Source organism: Jaculus jaculus, chromosome 11, assembly GCF_020740685.1.
Source record: "Jaculus jaculus isolate mJacJac1 chromosome 11, mJacJac1.mat.Y.cur, whole genome shotgun sequence".
Classification (NCBI taxonomy): Eukaryota; Metazoa; Chordata; class Mammalia; order Rodentia; family Dipodidae; genus Jaculus; species Jaculus jaculus.
In genome coordinates, this window is record NC_059112.1 from 81796737 (window position 1) to 81818880 (window position 22144).

General features: G+C 39.3%; 1 protein-coding gene and 1 long non-coding RNA gene across 2 annotated transcripts in view; one reads left to right on the top strand and one right to left on the bottom strand.

Annotated features, from left to right (window-relative positions):
- The window catches only part of LOC123464387, a 65402-nt gene extending 53888 nt beyond the window's left edge, over positions 1–11514 (top strand). Inside the window, exons 2-3 of the long non-coding RNA XR_006639558.1 lie at positions 3807–3878; positions 11200–11514. This is a non-coding gene — a long non-coding RNA (uncharacterized LOC123464387). The remainder of the gene's footprint in view (positions 1–3806; positions 3879–11199) is intronic.
- Positions 10375–22144, bottom strand: part of Slc2a2 (solute carrier family 2 member 2) — a 37828-nt gene continuing 26058 nt past the window's right edge. Inside the window, exons 5-11 of the mRNA XM_004652349.2 lie at positions 21266–21381; positions 20161–20323; positions 19258–19445; positions 15431–15535; positions 12302–12403; positions 11478–11681; positions 10375–11395 (exon numbers count right to left, since the gene is read on the bottom strand). Of these exons, the coding sequence (XP_004652406.2) occupies positions 11192–11395; positions 11478–11681; positions 12302–12403; positions 15431–15535; positions 19258–19445; positions 20161–20323; positions 21266–21381 (1082 nt within the window). The 3' untranslated portion in view covers positions 10375–11191. The remainder of the gene's footprint in view (positions 11396–11477; positions 11682–12301; positions 12404–15430; positions 15536–19257; positions 19446–20160; positions 20324–21265; positions 21382–22144) is intronic.

A 22144-nucleotide genomic window follows, 5' to 3' on the forward strand; every position in this document is an offset into this window, starting at 1 on the left:
AAGATGTGGATAACACTAAAGTGATCCAAGAAGATAGTTCCATCAGAATTTAAAATTTTAAAAATTACTTCTTAAAATTTACATACAGTAAAACTCGTTCTTGTATAATTCTGGGTTTAGAGAAATGTGAAGCCAAATAAACAAATACCACCATTGAAGTAAGGAACAGATCCTCATTGTGGCTGGTTTATAAGTCATCACCAACTGCTTGCAAGTGTGGCTGTGAATTCAGCTGAGAACACTTCTCCTTTCTCTGTGGTGCTTTGGTTTTTCTTTTTTTTTTTTTTTTTTAAACATTTTATTTATTTGATAGAGAGGGAAAGAGAGACAGAGAGAGAGAATGAGCATACTAGGTCCTCCAGCCACTGCAAACGAACTCCAGATGTGTGCACCCTCTTGTGCATCTGGCTAATATGGGTCCTGGGGAATCGAATTTAGGTCCTTTGGCTTTGCAGGCAAATGTCTTAACTGCTAAGCAATCCCTCCAGCCCTCTGTGGGGCTTTGGGAGTCAGTTCCCTTCACCTTGTCTAGTAATTTCCATATTGCAGCACAAATCAGTTGGTTGTTCTTTTTAATTGTAGTATAGTATTCTAGTTGTCATATTTTTTATTTCTGTTTTCCCTTTTTCAGAATTCCTTTTTTGTTACTGTATATTGATTGTAGAAAATAATGAGCTTGATTATGACATTTTCAGCATGCATGCACTGTACTTCATTATTTTTTGTAATGTACTTTAAACATATATAAAACCCCATGGTACATTCTTATCCTCCTTTCCTCCTTCCACTGGTCTTCCTCTTGTAGTTTCATGTCATATGTATGCACATATATGTATGTATATGTAGAAATGTTGTGCATATTAGAGAAGATTATAATGTTCATCTTTATGAGTCTGACTTTTCACTTAGCATGATCCCTACTCTAAATATTTTCCTACAAATGATAAATTTTTACTTTTTTTCAGATTTTTATTTTTATTATTTATTTATTAGAGGCACAGAGAGAGAGAGAGAGACAGGGAGGGAGGGAGGGAGATTGAAAGAGAGAGTGAGGATGGGCACGCCAGGGCCTCTAGCCTCTGCAAACCAACACCAGATGCACGTGCATCTGACTTATGTGGGACCTGGAGAACCGAACCTGGGTCCTTAGGCTTTGTAGGCAAGTGCCTTAATCACTAAGCAATCTCTCCAGCCAAATTTTCACTTTTCTTTATGGCTAAATAGCATTTAGTCATTTGTAAAATATATGTGATATATATATATATATATATATATATATATATATATATATATGTATGTATGTATGTATGTATGTATGTATGTGTGTACATACATATGTACGTACGTACATATATAATTTTTATCCATTCATCTGTTTTGGGAGTATCTAAGCTGGTTTGATATTATAGTCAACTTATCTTTGCTGGCACAACTGCAACCCATGGATCATCCTCATGAATCCATTAGGCCTCCATGTAGGTAATCCAACTGGCCTGTTTCAAATTGTCCATGACCATTTCCAAAAGACAAAAGCACATTGAAAATCCATTGACTTTCTCCTTCCTGTATTTGTTATACTCCATAGTACCAGGTGGTCTACCAACTTGTTAATCCAGGGGCAAAATAAAGCCTACTTTGAAGAGCAAGACACTCTTTTATGATTCAGGCCTCTTACTTTCAAAAGAGTTTATGGTCTTTCTGCCTTCGCAGTGCAGATCAGCTGGCCAAACCTCAATGGTTGTAATTGCAGCTGAACTGAGCTGTTGACCTTAGCCTGAAGCTTTCATTTCTTTCTGTGCCATGTCCTTTTGCTCACATCAGTCCATTCCTACACAATGCAACCCTGCACAAATTCTCAGGACATGGAAAGATGCAGTAAACCTCTTGTACAAACTGCTTCTTGCCCAGTCCCTATAAAGTTGTTTCTTCCCATATAAGCCAAACCTCACAGTCCATATGCAGTTCTTATTGCATTCACATCTTTCAACTCCAATCAGAATCCATTAAACTGTACTTACAACACTGCAAGGCGTCTCTTAGGACAAAGTTTCAGATTCTTCCTCATTCCTCCTACAAGTCAGTTCCAAAAGGCCAAAAGCCACACAGTCAAGTTTCTAGACACTACGACCCCACTCTTCAGGTACCAATTTTACTTTGGTAGTCAACTTCTCATTGCTGGCACAAAGCACCCAGCCAAAAGTAGGATGTAGGAGGAAATGGTTTATTTTGGCTTACAGACTTGAGGGGAAGTTTCATGATGGCAGGGGAAAATGTAGAGTGAGCAGAGGCTAGACATCATCTCCTGGCCAACATTAGGTGGACATCAGCACCAGGAATGTTTGCCAAACACTTGGCACAGGGAAGCTGGCTATAACACCCATAAATCCACACCTCCAAACATAACTCCAGTATGGCTCCAGTTCTCAAATCGCCATCAGCTGGGTATCAAGCGAACATATAAGTTTATAGGGACACCTGAATCAAACTACCACTGGTATCTTGGCTGTTGTGAATAGTTCTGTACTAAACATGGACATGTAAGTATTTCTGTAATATGCTGATTTATATTCCAGGAATTGTAGAGCTGGACCATAGGCAAAAGGGAAAGAATATGAACAAGTGGGAAAGAACACAAGATTAAAATCTCAGATAAATCTGATGATAAGAAATATATATATTAGATAAAGCTGAGAAAATGAAAATGACTTGCTCAAGATGAGTAAATTGCTGACCTCTTAACAGGCTTTTCAGGGCAGTTGGTTTATGTGAGCTAATCTAGGAATCCTGTGTGCCAAAGGCCTGACCTTCCAATACAAGTGACCAATACAACTTCACTGTTTTATCTCAAATGTCTTTACATTTTCATTCAGTTTTCACTCATCGCTGTCTTCTCTTTCCTAACATCACAGCATATGCTTTTCTTAAATATTAAACTTTTCACCTTTTTATGTTACTAGACATAGTCTCACTATGTGGTCCAGGCTGGGATTGAACTGGTAATCTTTCTGCCTCAACCTCCTGAATACTGATGTGCACCATCAGACTTGGTTTATGTGTTAATGGGACTATCCATCCCAGTCTCTGATAGTAATAACCTATATCCCAGTCTCTGATAATAACAATAATGATAGGTAGGATTCTTGTTATTAATAATGTTGGTATGTGTATGGAATATGGTTGTGGTACACGTGTATATGTGTGCACTCATACATGTGCCTGTGGGGCTAGAGGAGGGTGTCACGTGTCCTCTTCTGTCACTCTTCTGCCTTATATTCTTTTGTTTTGTTTTGGTTTTGGTTTTTTGAGGTAGGGTTTCACTGTAGCCCAGGCTGACCTGGAATTCACTATGTAGTCTCAGAGTGGCCTCGAACTCATGGTGATCCTCCTACCTCTGTCTCCCGAGTGCTGGGATTAAAGGTGTGTGCCAGGCCCAGTTTACCTTATATTCTTGAGACAGCATCCCTCGCTGAACCATGAACTGACTGTTTTTTTGGCCAGACTGACTGGCCCATGCTGAGGTTACAGTCAGGCACAACCATACCCTGCTTTTGTATGTGGGTGCTGTGTGATAGTTAATCTCTGGTTGTCAACTTGATAGGATTTAGGATCATCATGGAAACTAATCTCTGGCTAAGTCTGTGAGGGATATTCAACTAATCTAATTCTAAATTAGGTTAGCTGAGGTGGGGCTACCCTCCCTAACAGTGGGCAGCACTATCCCATGGACTGGACTCCTGGACTGAACGAAAAGGAGCGAGCTCGGTGAGCATTCAGCATTCACTGCTTTCTCTATTTCTGCCCTGTAGATGTGACAATGTGACTCTGGCATCCTGTCCTTGCAATGCTTCCCTCACCGTGTTGAAACTACCTCTTAGATGGTAAGCTGTAATAGATGCTTTTTTTCCCTACATGCTTCTGGTTGGGAATCTTGTCCTAGCAATGAGAACGTAACTGACACATGTGAGAAATTGAACTCAGGTCCTCATGCTTGTGTAGCACGTGCTTCCACTCCCTGGACAGTCTCCTCGGCTCTGAAAGTTATTTCTGATAATGTTTATATTCTCTTGTACCATAACGTAGAAATGGTTCATGGAATTCAGTTACATGGCTCCTTCTATTTCTATTTATTTATGAAAACATGATTTCAGTACTCCTATCTCTAACAAAAATTAACAATTTATACCCAACACTGATTTACTTTAGCAATAAGAATTATTGATATATTAATAGATAAATTAATTATAAAATATCCCATCACCTCATCCATTGCTTTATTTATTGTGCTGGAGCTCAAGCCCAGGGCTTCTGCATGCCAGGCAGGTGCTGTAAAGCTGAGTCATGCCTCCAGACCCCATACTTTTCACTGAGATAAATTCATAAAATCACTTTTTTATGTTTTATGAAGATTATAATACAAGTTTTTATCAATTGTGCACTCATAATAATGCATACTTAATACAAGAAAAAGTGGCTTAACATATTGATCTTTATAGACACAACAAATTAAGAAGTTAGAATTATAGTTACCTTTGTTGAAGAAATCTATAGTATGAATATGATAAAAATTATATCCTATTTATTACTTTGGGGAAAAAGTTCTTTTGAGGAAATAGAAAGAAAATATGAGAATAAAAATATAGCAAAATTTCTAACTTAAAAAGTGTTATAAAAATTCATATATATGGAAAGCTTATAGAAAAGCTTCCATTTATATATGTAATTTTGTGATTCGTGGTGAATTACAAATTATTATAATATTTTAGTTCCATTGGTTAAAGCACAGTAATTTCTTGTGAATAGCTTAAACCTTTATTTGCATAATTCAAGAAACTGCATTACACAAATTTTGTTTAAAAAAAATCCTGCTAGAGTATTTCTACAGGTTTTAGTAATCCTGTGAATTTTTGCCAGCTGACATTTTGTAGCATTTGCCCCTTACACTGTTTTTTAATTAAATTACACACACAAACACACACACACACATACATATGCAGGGTTTTGGGATTCACTTTGGAATCATGGAAGGCCAGAGACAGTCCCTGTGGGAAACAGGTGTGTGGGGGGTTGTGTGCCATGCCTAATGGTATTCCTAATCACTCTGGTGCACAGTGATTATTAATGATAATATATACTATAGTCTGAAAAAAATACATCCTCAAGTCAGGCGTGGTGGCACATGCCTTTAATCCCAGCATTGAGGAGGCAGAGGTAGGAGGATCACCATGAGCTTGAGACCATCCTGATACAACATAGTGAATTCTAGGTCAGCGTGAGCTAGAGTGAGACCCTAAATGAAAAACAAAACAAGACAAAACAGAACAAAACAAAACAAAACAAATCCTTTACACTTATTTAAACATATGATGAGCAAATTTAAATGATAACTTAAAAATCTGAAAAGTAGTTGCTTAGTTTTTTTTCTTTATCATTTTTTTGTAGCACTGAAATCTTTTGTTTTTGAGTCATTATGAAAATGTAAGTGAATAATAACTTCTTAGTTTTTGTTGTATCTTTCACAGAACTATATCAAAATATCAAGTTCAATATAGGAGTTCAAATAAATATTTACTGAATTAAGTCAGTTTTGTCAAAAAGTCATTAATTCTTTTCTTACTCTATTTAGCCTTCAAGTTAGTTTAAAAAAATTTTTTTTAAATATTTTTATTTATTTATTTGAAGGAGAGAGAGAGGCAGATAGAGAGGGATGGAGATAATGAGAGTAAGAATGAGTACAACAGGACCTCCAGCCACTGCAAAGAACCCCAGATACATGTGTCACCCTGTGCATATGGCTTACATTGGTCCTAGGGAATCACTTGAGTCCTTTGGCTTTGGTAGGCAAGTGTCTTAAATACTAAGCTATTTCTCTATCCGGAAAATACCTTGAGAAACAACTTTACATTATAAACAACATCTATGTTTACTAAAGTGGTCATTTCCCATATAAAATGAAGCAACATTGAACATTCAGAAATACATCTATAGACACAAAAAACACATAGGGCTCTTAGCTAAAACCAATTTATTGTTATCCTTCTTTTCATGTAATAAAAATACCAGGAGAGTGTTCAGAATGGTTGACAATGACCTTTTTAAACTCCCCATGTCAGGAATACAGAATTGTAATGAGAAATAGACAGATATGTCCTCTGCTTGATGCAGCATCACTGTTTAGAACACTGTAAGCACAGGTATTATCTAACACTGTTCCGTTCACTACATACACAACAATTAAGCTAGCAATGAGACGTAGTTAATGCATGTACACTGGTTTACATGTAAATAGCACTTTTGCAATTCTTTTTTACTTTTTGACAACTTTTACACATGTAAACAATATGCTGTGATCATAATCCCCCTCCCACCACTCACCCCTTTTCCCTTCCCAAATCCCCCCTCCACTGAATCTCGTCTTTTTACCTAGTCTCTCTTCTACTTTGATGTCATTACTTTTTTCCCTCCTGTTATACAGGACTTTTGCAGTGTTTAAGAATTACCAACAAGGTTTGATTTTGTCCTGTGATTATAATCCTGTTATATATTACATTTAAATCTGGTATATAGTGTTTTATTCCACATTTAATGTTTCCCAAGGAAAGCATATTACATACCACAGACCTAATAACATAACAAACATAGCATAGCATAGCATAACAGACAAAAGAAAAGTTTAGGAATTAGATAAACCCATATCCACTCTGGTTTTGGCCATTGCTTTTTTCTATGAATTTTTCCCCTTGAAGTATGAAAATATTATTATGAACTTATAAGCTGCTTTTATTTGAAACATTGGCACTGTCTTATACATGATAACATAACTATTTTAGCAGCTTTCCTTTGGAAAAAAATTAAATACAGACTTCCTATTATTTATTTATTTGGGTCTTATTTTTAAAAATATTTTATTTATTTATTGCAAGGTAAAGAGAATGAATTAATATGAATTATGAATGAATAGGCACACCAGGGTTTTTGCAAACGAATTCCAGAAGCATGGCCACTTTGTGCATCTGGCATTGCATGAGTACTGAGGAATTGAACCTGGGCCAACCAGGCTGCCTGGCTTTGCATGTAAGCATCTTTAACTGCTGATCCCTCTCTGCAGCTCTTTAGCAGCATTTCTGTGGATATGAATTTTAGATAACCTTTGCTAAGTACCCTCTTCCTACCGGGCACTGTTCTTAGCATGTTTTACTTAACCCTCAGTGCAGTGCTGAGGTGAGAATATTGTGCCTGTTTGTATCCCAAGAACCTGGAAGCAAGAGGCACAGATGTGTGACTGGCATCTTGGTCTTCCTGAACTTGCTATTAGACTGTGAGCTTTATGAAGTGTGGGGGACAATGCCTTACTTCCTGCACAGCATGGTGCTGACCATGTAGAGGAAAGCTGGGAGTAGGAAATATGACATGGTCCTCTCCTGAGTTCTAAACAGTGGGTAATAGCCACCTTAAAAGTGATTCCTAGCCGGGCGTGGTGGCGCACGCCTTTAATCCCAGCACTCGGGAGGCAGAGGTAGGAGGATCGCCGAGAGTTCAAGGCCATCCTGAGACTACATAGTGAATTCCAGGTCAGCCTGAGCCAGAGTGAGACCCTACCTCAAAAAAAAAAAAAAACAAAAGTGATTCCTTAAAAAAAAAAACACCTTAACTATTCTCTTAGTAAATGGGACCAGGAATCATAATCTTATATATAGTATATTCAACCCTTGTAAAAAAGTTAACCTCCTGTATCATTGAGACACTGGGCTTCCCAAAGGCTGTCATCCTCCCGAAGTAGAGGACTAGAGCTCTGGCCCTACTTGGAATCCCAACAGTTCCTTCAGAATTCACAGCCTAGCACACAGATTGCTTGACCTATTTAAGCTCAATTTTGATTTCACTCAAAGTGGAAAAAAAAATTTAAGTGAAAAGAAATAATTTCATGTTTGTTTGGATTTCACTGTGTGTATGAACAGTTTTGACCAAGAAAAATAAGGGGGGGGGGGCAGTTATAATGGCACATATCTGTAATCCCAGCACTAAGTAGGGAGAGACAAGAGGGATTGCTCTGTTTGAGGCCAGTCTGGTCTACATAGCAAGTTGCAGGGAGCCAGGGCTGCATGATAAGACTCTGTCTCAAGAAAAAAAAAAAAAAAAGAAAAGAAAAAAGAAAGAAAAAAGGAAGGAAAGAAGGAAGGAAGGAAGGAAGGGAGGGGAGGCAAAAGGGCCCTGGCTGAAACTAAAAAAAATTGGCGAAACAAGCAAGGGTGCTGTTTTCCTGGTGAACCGGGTACCAGCACAAGGGTGAAGGAGATCAACACAGAGAAAAATCAACTCCTACCAAATCAGAGAGCCAGAGACCCATAGGCCCCCAACACCTCATCACTGAAGCAGACCAAAAACGAACCCAACATGGCTCAGGGAAATTTTGCGGAAGAGGGGGAGGAAAGAATGTCAGAGCCACATGTCAGGTCATGATATGCAGAGACATTTATCCCACCCATAATTGTAGGCTAACTCCAGAGTGCATGGCCCATATACCTCAAGAAGGAGGGGCCACAGGGAGGGGGTAGATCACGGATGAGCCTAATAATGGTACCAAACTGACTGTATTTGCTGAATACAAAACTAATTAATAAAAAAATAAAAAAAAAATTTAAAAAAAGAAAGAAAGGAGAGAGAAGGAAAGAGGAAGGGCAAAACAAAATAAATAAAGTATTTATGGGGGATTTTTATTCTCAACAAGTACTTTTAACATAAGATCTGACAAAAAAACTAGTCAAAATAAAAAAGTGTTTTCTTTAATGCTCATTAAAACAAACGTAAACAGCAGATTGACCCGGTGCTCTACTTTGTGGGAAGGTAGGCTGCAGGTACTTAGTTACCTGCTGTCCATCAGAGCTGCACTTGCTTGACTCGCTCTCACTGTAAGCCAAAGCCTGTTTAATCTGCACAGTTTCAAGTAGCCTACATAGGAAAAAACACTCAGAATGTGCCTGGCACATTGGTAACATGGAACACACACTAGCCACAACAATGGAATAGTCCAGATGGAATGTGCATATGGCAAAGAGGAAAAGGTGTTTCCAGAAATACTAAATAAGGATTTTTATTGTTTGAAGTTGAACCTACATGAAGTTTTAGGAGCACATGTTCAGGAATTTTCAAGCTCTCCTTTCCAACTTTTTTGAGCCCTAATAATTTAGAAAATATTTTTTACTGAACTTTACTTCAAATTTAATGAACTTAATTTAATGAACTTTAACTATAAATTTCTCTTACATTGATCAAACTTATTAGAATTTAGAGTCAGGTGTGGTGGCACACACTTTTAATCCCAGCACTTAGGAGGCAGAGGTAGGAGGATCACCAAGTGTTTGAGGCTACCCTGAGGCTATGTAGTGAATTCCAGGTCAGTCTGAGCTGTGATGAGACCTTATCTTGGGAAACAAAAAACAAACAAAACCCCACTTATTAGTTTTGAGGAGGAGCTATATAAAATACCTGCCTCATGATGGTTTGAGGGTATTATGTTATTATAACAGCTGAGACAATAATGTTATGGTCAATTAATAAAAGAAAACAAGGGGGCTGGAGAGATGGTTTAGCAGTTAAGGCGCTTGCCTACGAAGTCCAAGGACTCATATTTGACTCTTTAGGTCCCACGTAAGCCAGACACACAGTGATGCAAGCACACAATGTTGTGCATGCGCACAAGGGGGTGCGTGCATCTGGAGTTCGATTGCAGTGGCTGGGTCCTGCGTGCCAATTCTCTATCTCATTAAAAACCAAAGAAAGTCAGTCTGTTAGGTTTGCTTCAAAAAGAAAACACAAAACAGAACAAAACAAAACAGGGCTAAGGTGAAGGATCAGCAGTTGAAGGCTTGCCAGCATTCTGGCTGAAGTGGAGCTCCTCAGCCCCACCCACATGCTGTGTACAAATTAGCCTATGTGTCAGTGATTCCAAGGTGCTGTGGCAAGGGGCGGCGGATCCAGGAGGAGCAGGAGGCTCAGGGACCACCTAGACTGGCACACAAGAAACAAAGTGGCAAACACAAAATAACAAAGGAGACCCTTTGTCAAGCAGGGTGGAGGGAGGAGACTCTCCATAAGTACACCATGGCATGTGCACACCCTTATGCACAATACACATATAAATACACATAAGCACATAATAAAAATGTTAAGGGCTGGAGAGATGGCTTAGCGGTTAAGCGCTTGCCTGTGAAGCCTAAGGACCCCGGTTCAAGGCTCGATTCTCCAGGACCCACATTAGCCAGATGCACAAGGGGGCGCACGCGTCTGGAGTTCGTTTGCAATGGCTGGAGGCCCTGGCGTGCCCATTCTCTTTCTCTCTCTCTCTGTCAATCTCTCTCTCTCTCTCTCAGTATCTCTCTCTCTCTGTCTGTTGCTCTCAAATAAATAAACAAAAAAAAATTAAAAAAAAATGTTAAAAAGCAAAACAAAATTAACATTGAGCACTGAACTAGTAAGGGAGCCATATAGTTTTGTAATAGATAGCTACATAAACTGATGATCCAATCTATATGAGTAGGTAAAGCTTTTTGAATGTTTAATCTTGCAAAATCCATCAAAGAAACTATATTTTTTTTCTGAGTACTGAAAAGTTTTGGGGTAGCTACCCTCAAAAGAATCTTTCTTCATAAATATGTTTTAATATACCCAATAAGCCATTCCACACGAAAATACAGAAAAAATAAAAATTTTAAGCAAAATACAAATTCTAATACATATGACAGAAGGTGAGGAAGAGACGAACATGACCCTTACTGCCAGTAGTCATATCCTTCAGTACCAGATTTGTGGGGAAGAAAACTCCAGGTTAATCATATTTAAATATATAAATATCAGCAATGTCTCCAGGCTTATTGTCACATACTTAATACAGTAATAAAGTGGCATGTTGAAATTGCTTCAGTTCCAGGGGAATAATGCAATAAAAAGTAAGGCTAGAACATATTTGTCCTTTAAAGTAGCAAATAAGCTATCCTCTTTGGTTTACTTATTACAGAGTCTTATCATCAAAAATATACTCACTAAGTTAAAAAAATACTTCCTTTGGTAATATTTGTTGACATTTCTGGTCAGAGTCCATAAAACCCTTTAAAAATAAAATGATATTTAAGTTATAGATATAAAATCCTAAAGGAATCATTTAAGAACACGTGGTTCCCTTTCTGCTTTGTTCCTGTTACACAGTCTCTGAAGCTCTGAGGAATTCCATTTCTACTGTAGCTTTTGGTCGTTGGGTCGAACCACCACCTTTCTTTCGGAATTCTGCAGCAATTTCCTCAAAAGACTTCCCTTTGGTTTCTGGCACTTTAAAAAATGTGAACAGGGTAAAGGCCAGGAGCACCCCAGAGAAGATGAAGAACACATAGGGTCCACAGAGGTCCTGGAAAGAGAGCAGACAGCCCCGTTACCAGCTGCCAGGCCTGCCTCCTGTTCTGCAAATGTGCACAAGTCAGGCTGCTTACCACCATGTACTGGAAACACAGAGCTATCAGGAAATTGCAGACCCAGTTGCAGAATGCAGCTAGTGCCAAAGCTGTGGGACGTGGTCCTTGACTGAAGAACTCAGCCACCATGAACCAGGGGATGGGACCGGGGCCAATTTCAAAGAAACTGACAAAGAGGAAGATGGCTGTCATGCTCACGTAACTCATCCAAGCAAACTTATCCTGAAGAAAAAACCAAAAGAAAAACTAAGATTGGATGGGGGTCCTTAGCCCCTGTTTCTTTCAGCCAGGTACCTCTCAGCTCAGGGGTGGGCAATGCGCCCTGATATGTGTGCGTGAGCCAGTAGAAGTTACTCTCTCATAATCTTGCATAAGCCTTGGAGTTCCATCTCTGGCAGCTCTCTGGTTTAGGACTTTTATTTATTTATCTATCTTGACCTCTAGTCACTCTTCCTGTGTCAGGCAAGAAAAAGATTCTGAATCCTTTGCCACCACTCATACCAAGGTGTCCAGACAAAGCATGTGACAAGTGGTGGATGAGGACACTGGGCTGGGGGAAGTGAAGGTACCTGCCTGTGGTCGTACAGGCAGCCAGCAACAGAGCCTGTGCTCTAACCACGTGGCTACACTGCCTCCCTGGATACTAAGCACAGGTGACATGCTGATACTTAGCCTCGAATCCTAAGAAGTGAGTTCCCCTTTCCTTTCCGTTTCTCTTGACTGTTCCGCTGGCTTTGTTTTATAAGTGAACCTCGAGTGCCTTGATACGACAGAACACTTACGCCTGAAGGACAGAGACATTTTAATCTGGTACCAAAAACGCATCTAGTTCCCCAACTCACCAGCAGCACGAGCCCCACCGACATGAAGATGGTACAGAAAAACATCCCAATCATTCCGATCAGAAACAGAGAGCGCCGCCCAGCCCTGTCCACCAGCAGTACCTAGGAAAGTCCACAAAGTGCCATCTCAGTCTTAGGAGCCACAGAATACTATTGCCTTAACTTAAATACAAAGTTGTTTTTCCTGTCAAAGAGCTCATTGCAATGTGGGGAGTGGGAGACCTGGCAACATGCAGAATTTTGTCATTGTACTGAACTAGCTCTACCCCTTCTTGGTGTGCTTAAAGGAAAAGGTTAGAGTGCTTTTATTTTTTTAAATCCCAATTGAGGAAATTTATCATTGATTCCTTTGAGTCTGTGATCCTATGCATTAATGGCTCACATTTGCTTTTAACCAAGTCCAATGTTCGTTGAAGAGAGTTGCCCATCTGATCCATGGAACACTGCCAAGGCTAGAAACATACAGATGGTCAAAAGGACACACACACAATCTTTCATACTTTATCGCCTTGGTAAGTAAATTGGCTAGGTTCATCAATCTAACAGTAAGTCAGTAGCAGTCCAATACCCATAGTATGATGAACTCTGTCAGAAGATATCTGAGAAACATTTTTCTCATTGACAGCATAAGCCCTTTTCATCATCTCAGAGGCACATTCATACCAGAGCTTTAAATCACTTCAGGCAGGGTGACAAGCCAAGAACTCACAGTTAATTATTGAAAAGGAAGTACAAAAACCCCCGCCTTTCTCAAGTTTATAAAACTTTGCTATACATATTTAACCCTTTAATTATGACTTCAAAGCTAACTGGATGACATATGGAATTGATATGGTATTGTCAGGTATGAGAGAAATAGGAATATTTCTGACAGAGTAAAGGCTCTTCCCCTATCTGTTTGTCTCTGAACAATTCGTAGTCAAAGTGTGATCTCTAAACTGTGTCTTGAAAACTGAGTTGTGTTCTGTCCTGGAGGTGGGGTGTTCACTTAGGTCCATATGACCAGGAGCAAAGCATGGTCAGGGACTGGGGTGTCTGCTGGGCCATGGCCTTGGTCTCTGCCCTAGTCTGAATGTCTTCCTCAGAGTCCTGGTGCTTCGCTGGTGTTTGACAACTGCTGCTTCTCCTCCAGAGTCATCATGCCTCCCTGGTCTCTCTACATTTATTTCCACTTTGTTTTCTCTCTCCAGGTTACAGAATTACTCTCCCACCACTTTCTTCATGTGGAAGAAAACATAAAAAACATGGAAACATCATTCTGTGTGTTGATGGGAAAGTCTCTCTCTAAACACTTATCCAGGAAAATAAAATATGTTGCCTCTATGTTAGTGAAACATTGATATATTATTGTCATCCCTATTTGCATCTGTTTATTTGAAAGGATATACAGAATTTGATAACATTGATTAATTTGAGTGAGAGAAACTGGGTAACTTAAATACTATCCTTTCTCTGATTTTGAACTTTAAAACAAGGTTTTGTTTTGTTTGAGACAGGGATCCTTTATTTAGCTTGGGCTGTCCCTTGAATTCCTAATCTTCTTGAGTATTGAGATTACAGGTATGAACAACTATCATACTCACTTAAAATAACTTTTGAAAATAAATCTCAATTTTTAAATGTTGTCTTGGAATACTGAGATGATTAGAAATGACTTTTGTCTTCGTCCATGTTAAAACTTAGAATAAGCTCTAAAATTTCTATATTAAAAATAGTTAAGACACTTTTATAATTAGAACGGTTCTTGCCACTCACATGAGGTTAGGTACAGAGTGCAAAAATGAAAATTCTGCAGTATTTTATGCTTTAAATTTTCTCAGACTTCAACTTGATGCTTTATATAGCCAATCCTATTGTAAGCAACATGTTTGAATAATAATCTCTATGTTGTAAAAATGCGTTGAGGTAGATTTGTAAAAAAAAAAAAAAAAACAAAAAAAAAAACATTTCAGGACAAATAGTCCCTTGGATTGAGACCTAGCAATGGCCTTTGTTGACTTAGGGTGGCCTTTTGGCTTAGCCAGGCATTATCTTCAAAGTCCTGTCTGTAGAACTGCTGGGATTCTGTTTGTTCCCTCTCTCTCCAAGGTCCAGCACTGTTGAATGCAGTCTTGGGAGCCAGGCTGTCACTTATTGACCGCACCAAGGTAATACTTAAAAGTTCATGTGTAGAGAATAAAAGCCAAGTGACCAAAGTAAGTTGAGTATAGTATCATGACCAAAATTCAAACCCAAAAGTATTTTGAACATTTTGTATACAAAGCTAAACATGAGCCAAATTACCCTCATTCTAGAATGAATTTAATTAATTGAGATTTTATCTTTGTGTTTCTTCTTAGTGTGTTAAATATTATTACTGTCAAGATATTAGATAATTCCTCATGATCATATTTGGCTTTAAGAAAAACCTCTTTTGTTGGAGAAAACAGTAACATTTTATATTTTATGCTATTTTTACTTTGATTTCATGTAGTTAGTATATATATATATATATATATATATATATATATATATATATATATATTTGCCATGAGAAGTGACATAGTTATGAATTACCTGGATGTTCTGCCCAATGCCCTAATATCATAGGAATTTGCCAAGTTTGTTTAATTCTGCTTAGAAGCTTAGATATCTACTTAAGAGAACCTTGTTTATTATTTAAAATTTTTTTTTTTTCCCAAGACATCAGGATACAAAAAGTATTTCCACCATGGAGGGGAAGAAGCCAAAGAAAGAATGCTGTGTTGGTAGAATGGAAAGCTGTCGCTAGTCTTAAGGAGTTTAAAACCCAAAGAAAGGAGAAGGATTCCAGGGTCATACATGAGAGAAAGTCCCAGCAAGTTACTAATTCACCAGTAAGTCACAGGCATCCCTACAGTGGGAGAGCCAGTGACTCACCACCTCAGGCATGCCTCATCTCAGGGCAATGGTTCATGTGTTCACAGAGAGGACTTCCCTATGATTCATTTAGGTACATAAGCGCGTGCGCGTGCGCGCGCGCACACACACACACACACACACGAGTGCACATGGACAAAGCCATTGATTCCTTGTGATCATAAGTTCCATCATCCACACCCACTTCTGGACCAAAGAGCAAACAGAGAGCTTATCTAACTATTGACTTACGGAGACTGCAGTGAAAACCATATTGATGGCACCAACTCCAATGGTTGCATAAACAGGTTGGCTGATCCCAGCTGACTGGAAAATGCTGGTTGAGTAATAGAAGATCTGTAAAGTGTCAGCAAGTTAGCTTTAATCAGGGAGCCTCCTGCCAATATCCCCAAAGCTAGACATATTTAAATATAAATAAATAAATCTATGTGGTTTCTGTGTATTTATGGTCCTTAGAGTTTCCTGACACTTCTCCCCACCCTCTACTTCCAGGGCAGTCTTCCTTTAGTATTTAAAGCTCCTCACTGCTTAAAAGTTCTTAGTTCAGCTGAAAACTGTTACTGCATTTCCTTTATTTGTTAATTTCTAAACTTTTTGTTGGGGTATAACATACATATAAAGTGTAATTTTTTAATATATTTTATTTATTTATTTTAGAGAGAAAGAGGTAGAGAGTGAGAGAGAAAGAGAGAGAATGGGCATGCCAGGGCCTCCAGCCACTGCAAATGAACTCCAGATGCATGCACCCCCTTGTGCATCTGGCTTATGTGGGTCCTGGAGAATCGAACCTGGGTCCTTAGGCTTTACAGGCAAATGCCTTAACTGCTAAGCCATTTCTCCAGCCCTAAAGTGTACTAATTTTAAAAATGGCCATGCCTGTGTAAAGAACTTTCAGATTAAGTAATGACTTACTTCCAGTTCTGTAGAAAAACCCTGTATGTCCATTTTTCAGTTGTCCCATGGGAAGCATTTTCCCCACATAGAACATCATAGATCAATTTTGCCAAGTCTTGCACCTGACATAGGTGAAACCACACAAAATGCACTTCTTTGTGTGTGGCTTCTTTTGTTCAACATTATCTTTGAGACTCATCCTTATCATTTCATATGCTTGTATACCATTCCTTACCATTACAATATAGTGCTTTGTCATATCTGTATGTCACAATTTATTACCCATTCTACTTCTGATGAGTATTTAGGAAGCTATTTTAGGGTGTTTATTATGAACAGTGCCATTCATAAGACATATGCTGTTCATACTCCTTAACAACCTTTTGATGAACTATGTGTGGATTTATACCAAGAAATAGAACTTTTGGGCCATGCTGCATGAATATGCTAAACTTTGATATAAGGCACTGCTTAACAATTATCTAAAAAAGTAAATAAACAATTATATTCTCTCCCTGGTTGCTATTGCTTGGCTGCTTTCCTCCTTCCCTCCCTCTCTCCCTTCTTTTCTCCCTCTCTCCCTCTCTTCCTCCCTCCCTCCTGTCCTCCCTCCCTTCTTCCCTTTTCCTTCCACCCCTTCCTCCCTCCCTCCCTTCTTTTCTCCCTCCCTTCTTCCCTCCCTCCCTCCCTCCCTCCCATTCTTTCTTCCTTCCTTACTTCCTCCTTTCCTCCCTCCCTCCTCTATCCCTCCATCCTTCCCTTCTTTCCTCCCTCATGCCCTCTCTTCCTTCCTTCCTTCCTTCCTCCCTCCCTCCCTTCCTGTATTCCTTCCTTCCTTCCTTCCTTCCTCCTTTCCTCCCTCCCCTTCCCTCCCTCCCTCCCTCCCTCCCTCCCTCCCTCCCTCCATCCCTCCCTCTCTCTTTCTTTAATCTATGGAATGGGTCTCATGCATGCCAGGCAAATGCTCTAACATGAAGCTACATCTCTAGCCCTATGATCACATTTGATCCAGAATTTTTTTCACTAGACATATGAGGGATGGAGGCATTGGTTTCATAACTTCTCTAATAACTTTTATTCTAAAGTTAGCTATATTTGTATGTTCCTGATAGTTTTTTTAAAAAAATATTTTTATTTATTTATTTGAGAACAACAACAGAGAAAGAGGCAGATAGAGAGAGGGAGAGAGAATGGGCGTGCCAGGGCCTTCAGCCACGGCAAACGAATTCCAGACACGTGCACCCCCTTGTGCATCTGGCTAATGTGGGTCCTGGGGAGTCGAGCTTCGAACCGGGGTCCTTAGGCTTCACAGGCAAGCGCTTAACCGCTAAGCCATCTCTCCAGCCCACATGATAGTTTTTTGATCCATTTGCCATTCCATAATTCTTTGCATGCTTTTACCACCTACATAGGTCTCCTTTGCTGGTACCTTTCTTTCCACAGGTCACACTGACACTGGGGACCGTGCAGATGATGTTTAATGAATACACTGCATACCGTCCCATAATTTTAGGCTACTCAGCAGCCTGAGGCTCAAACATCCTTAATGTCTCTTTGAAATCAGGCACTAGGGTGCAGGCTGTAGCAGGTGTTCAGGAAGAATTAGGTGTTATGTCTTGGGATACATAGATAGAACTGAAGTTGGTCTCTGAGTCTCACAACTGTGCAGAGTAGTAGGTAAAATTAAACATCAAGGACTTCATAAAGTAGGAAAGAGACCACAGCAGAGAAATTCCTGGTTAGTAGAGCAAGCTGTATCTCAGGTCTCCTTTCCTTCATTTACCTGATGAGAGTCAGTCTCTTTGCCTGTCTGGAGGCTCTAACCATCCATTAGTCACCTCCACAGTGTCCCTTGCAGATGTGGGATTGCATTGCTATATGTAGTACAATCTATATGCTTTTGAAAAAAATATTTATTTGCATGTGTGTGGGTGTATGCATGAATATACTGTCATACTATGGCCTCTTGCAGCTGTAGACAAACACCAAATGTTTGCACCACATTTTGCATCTGGCTTACATGGGTGGCTTGGGAATTGAACTCAGGTTGTCAGATTTTACAAGTGTATCCTTTTAACCACTGAGTCATCTCCCCAGGACCCAGTCCATATTCTTAAGTGCAGCCAAAGAGGGAAATGATTTTTTTAAATCAAGTTGGTTAACAAGTACTCCATGTTTTCTTGCACAGCTGATTGCCAGTAGAACCACCTCATCTGCATGATGCAGGGACTTCCTTTCAGAATGTAAATGCTAGCTCGTGTAGCACCCAGCGTGCTGTTCAAGCACATATGATCTGTTACCCTCTTTCACCAACACCGTACCAATTCACTTCATTGTCTTTTTATGTGCTGTCTTCCCAAATGCAGGGGCAGTTTCTTGCTCTGTGATACTTGCACAATGCTTACTGCAGCATTATCCAAAATAGTAACTTGTGGAACCAGCCTAGATGTCCAGAACAAATGTGGTATATGTGCACAATTGAGTTTTTAGGCACAACAATGACCACATTTATATCATTTGCATGACAGTGCATGTACCTGGAGATCACATATTAAGTGAATTAAGCCAGTCTTAGAAAGACAAATATTATGTGTTTTCTCCTATTTGTGGTTCATAGATTTTATATAGATACATAAAATCACGTATGTGTATATATTGTTAAACAAGTCTGGAGGGTGGAAAGGGGCTAGTAGTAGGTGGAGGGGGACGAAAAAGGGTAGTAGAGCATGTGGAAAATAGGATCAATGTACAATACGTATTTGTGATGAAAATTTTAATAAACTGCTTTGTGTTTCTAACTATCTAGTATACTTCATTTACATAACTAAAGGGAACTGTGGACTCTTGCCTATACTATCAAAACATCCTCACCTTCATGCTCAACTCTAGAAGCATCTTACAGTGTATTATTTTTAATTCTCCCTTTCCTGCCTTATGTTCACTACAGCCTTTGCTTTTTCTAGCAGACACACAGTACCATTGGTGGTGGACATTTTTTAAAGCTGTGAGCTAGTTTTAGTTAGAAAGCCATTGCAGAAAGCAAGGAACATTCATTATTACTCCACAGACATTGTTGTAGTAACATTTGATGTCAGTCTTTGAAAATGTTTTTTTGTTACTTGAACCTTTTCTTGCTTCAGATTAGGAGTTGTTCTTGAACTTACACCATTGATTCCAGAAAACTGCTGAGCCATGTGCAGCATCAGGGCCACGATGATGGGCTGCCGGTAGCTGGAATTGGTGAAGAGCTGGGCCACAGAGACTTTCTGTTCACTGGATGCCTCTTCTTTCTCTTTTTTCATCTCATTAATGTCTTTGGTGACATCCTCACTTCCCCTCAGTCTCTTCAAGCCTGTCCCCCAAAATGGTCAGATTGAAACAAGTCAGATCAAACAAAAATCCGTTTATTTTTATTACATTTAGTTCTACATGTCCCTTTTTGTTGCTTCACATTGTAAGCATGGAGAAATCTTAAAAAAAATTTTTTTTTTCATAGGGAGAGAGTGAGAGAGACAAACAGAGGAGAGGTAGAGAATTGGCGCTCCAAGGCCTCACCACTGCAGTCAAACTCCAGCCACTTGTACCACCGTGTGGGCATGTGCAACATTGTGCTTGCCTCACCTTTGTGCATCTGGCTAATGTGGGATCTAGAGAGTAGAACATCTGTAGGCTTCACAGACAAGTGCCTTAACCACTAAGCCATCTTTCCAGTCCTTTGTTAAATTTTTTTTCCAAAAAGCAAAGTAGAACATTTGGCTTCATTTTAAGAGAAAGAAAACTATGGCCCTCATGGTCACAGAAGTGAAATTTTTGGAAGGGTCTTTTGGAAGCCTCCAGTGAGTCCAAGAGCCTCTTTGTGGGCTTCTGGCTAGGGAACATACTTGTGGGTGTGAAATGCAATACATTGGTTATAGCAAAGTGATTTTACACGTTCTTCTTGCATGTAATTACTGACTCCATTTATAAGGCATTGATGTTCATTTCAAGATTAACCATTTGTAACACTGTCTTGCATTAGCTGCAATTCCAAAATAATGGACAGAAAGGAAAATAACCTATAAACTTACTTTTCTTTGCTTTAACTTCCTCTTCCAACTTAATATAAAGGTATCTGGGGCTTTCTGGACAGAAGAATAGTAGCAGACACTGGAGGAGGGCTGGCACAGCAGACAGGCCCAGCAAGATGTGCCATCGGTCGTGGTTTCCCAGAATAAAGCTGAGGCCCGCAATCTGAAAGGACAGGGAGCGTGCATGTCAGCTGTACAATGCTTCGAGTCTGCCTTCTTCAACCACTTGTGGAAAAGGCACTTGGACTATGCAAGCATAATCCCCAGTAACCTTGTCACATAGGCACAAGATGAAGACAGTGACTAGTGAATATCATTTTAACCAAATCAAGGAGAGTTTGTACACACAGAATTCATCTAGGCTTGTTTTCATTCACTGTAATGGGAAGTTAGGAGTGGAAGCAACTCAATTTTAAAGAAAACATTTTGATATCTAAGCGAAACACCTGCTTGTGGTCTCCAGGCAAACGGAATTACTCTCTGTTAAAATCATGTATAACTTTGGGGTTTTACTTTAACATTCTTCCTTAAATTATCCAGAACTTAGTTATTATGGAGTTTCATAGATGAGATTTCACTGATGGAGCAATTACATGATGGGAACCAACTATATGATTCTCATTACAATGCTTTACAAACTTTCTTGTGCATCATCATAAGAATGGAGTTACAAAGAGTCTTCTGGGACCACAGGGTAGAAGAATGAAATAGAGCTAGATGTACAAGAGCTCCTGTGATAATCATCTGCATATTAGATTTCCAAGCAGCATTCTCTAAAGAAAGAAAACCCAAGCAGCAAAAAACAAAAAAACAAAACAAAAAAAACCCTGACATTTTTTGGACTCTAATTGGAATAATTTAATTTTGTAACAGTATTAAAAGTCTCATGTCCAAGGCCAATGCCATTAGTAGCTCCAAGGAGAAAAGTAAGTAGTAAAGGTAAATTACTACCTTTGAGCTAAAAAGCCTATGTTTTTATACCTCCTGTACTCCACTGTTGGAAAATTTCCCCCCTTTATGCTGGTCTTCAGTGAGAATGGATGGTCAGGGAGGGAGAGGGTGGAGGAGTAGAAGATGGTTAAAGTAGGGGACCATGAGACTTTACCTGACTAATAAGAATACCCGTGACAAGAGCCAGTTGGTGAAGAGTCCCGAGAGCACCTCTGAGTGAGGTTGGAGCAATTTCACCAATATACATTGGAACCAGCCCTGAAATTAGCCCTGTATGAAACATAAACACAGAGACATCACAATATGGCCTGGAATATCTCAAGGAGAATTTGGCTTAATTACAGACAGTATTATTATTGAAAGTCCCTTGAAAAGAACCCTTGTCTCCTGCTACGGACACAGTTCATATAGAACACCTTGCTAAAAAAGGTGTGGTTAGAAATATTAATAGAACTTAATGCTTAATTATCTATTTGGGAATTTCCCATGATGTCTAGTTAAAAACAATCCATAGCATTATTTATTTTATATCATATTTCCTTATATTGTTTTGAGAAAAGAGGCTGGAGAATGTCTTAGGAATAGTTCGCTTTTTTTTGAAGTAGAGTCTAACTGTAGCCCAGGCTAATCTAGAACTTACTCTGTAGTTCCAGGTTGGCCTTGAACTCACAGCGGTCCTCCAACCTCCCCACAACAGGCTGGGGTTACAGGTATCTGTGGCCACACCCAGATTTTTAAAGTGGGTTCTGGGGAATCCAACTTAGCATTTGGTCTCTGGTTCAAGAGGTCCTTATGCTTAAGTGTCCAGTGATCTTAGCTACTGAGCATCTCCCTATCACCCCAGCCTACAAAACATTGTTTGCATAAAACCATCCACTTTCATTTGATAGATAGGCAGTCTCAAACAGAAACCCTGTAGCTAATCTTATTTTTAAATTTTAAGAAAACACCAAGCATTGCAATTAGCAAATGGCTGGATACACCACCATTTCAACATGTCTGATTATGTGTACATTCATGAAAACCACAGAAA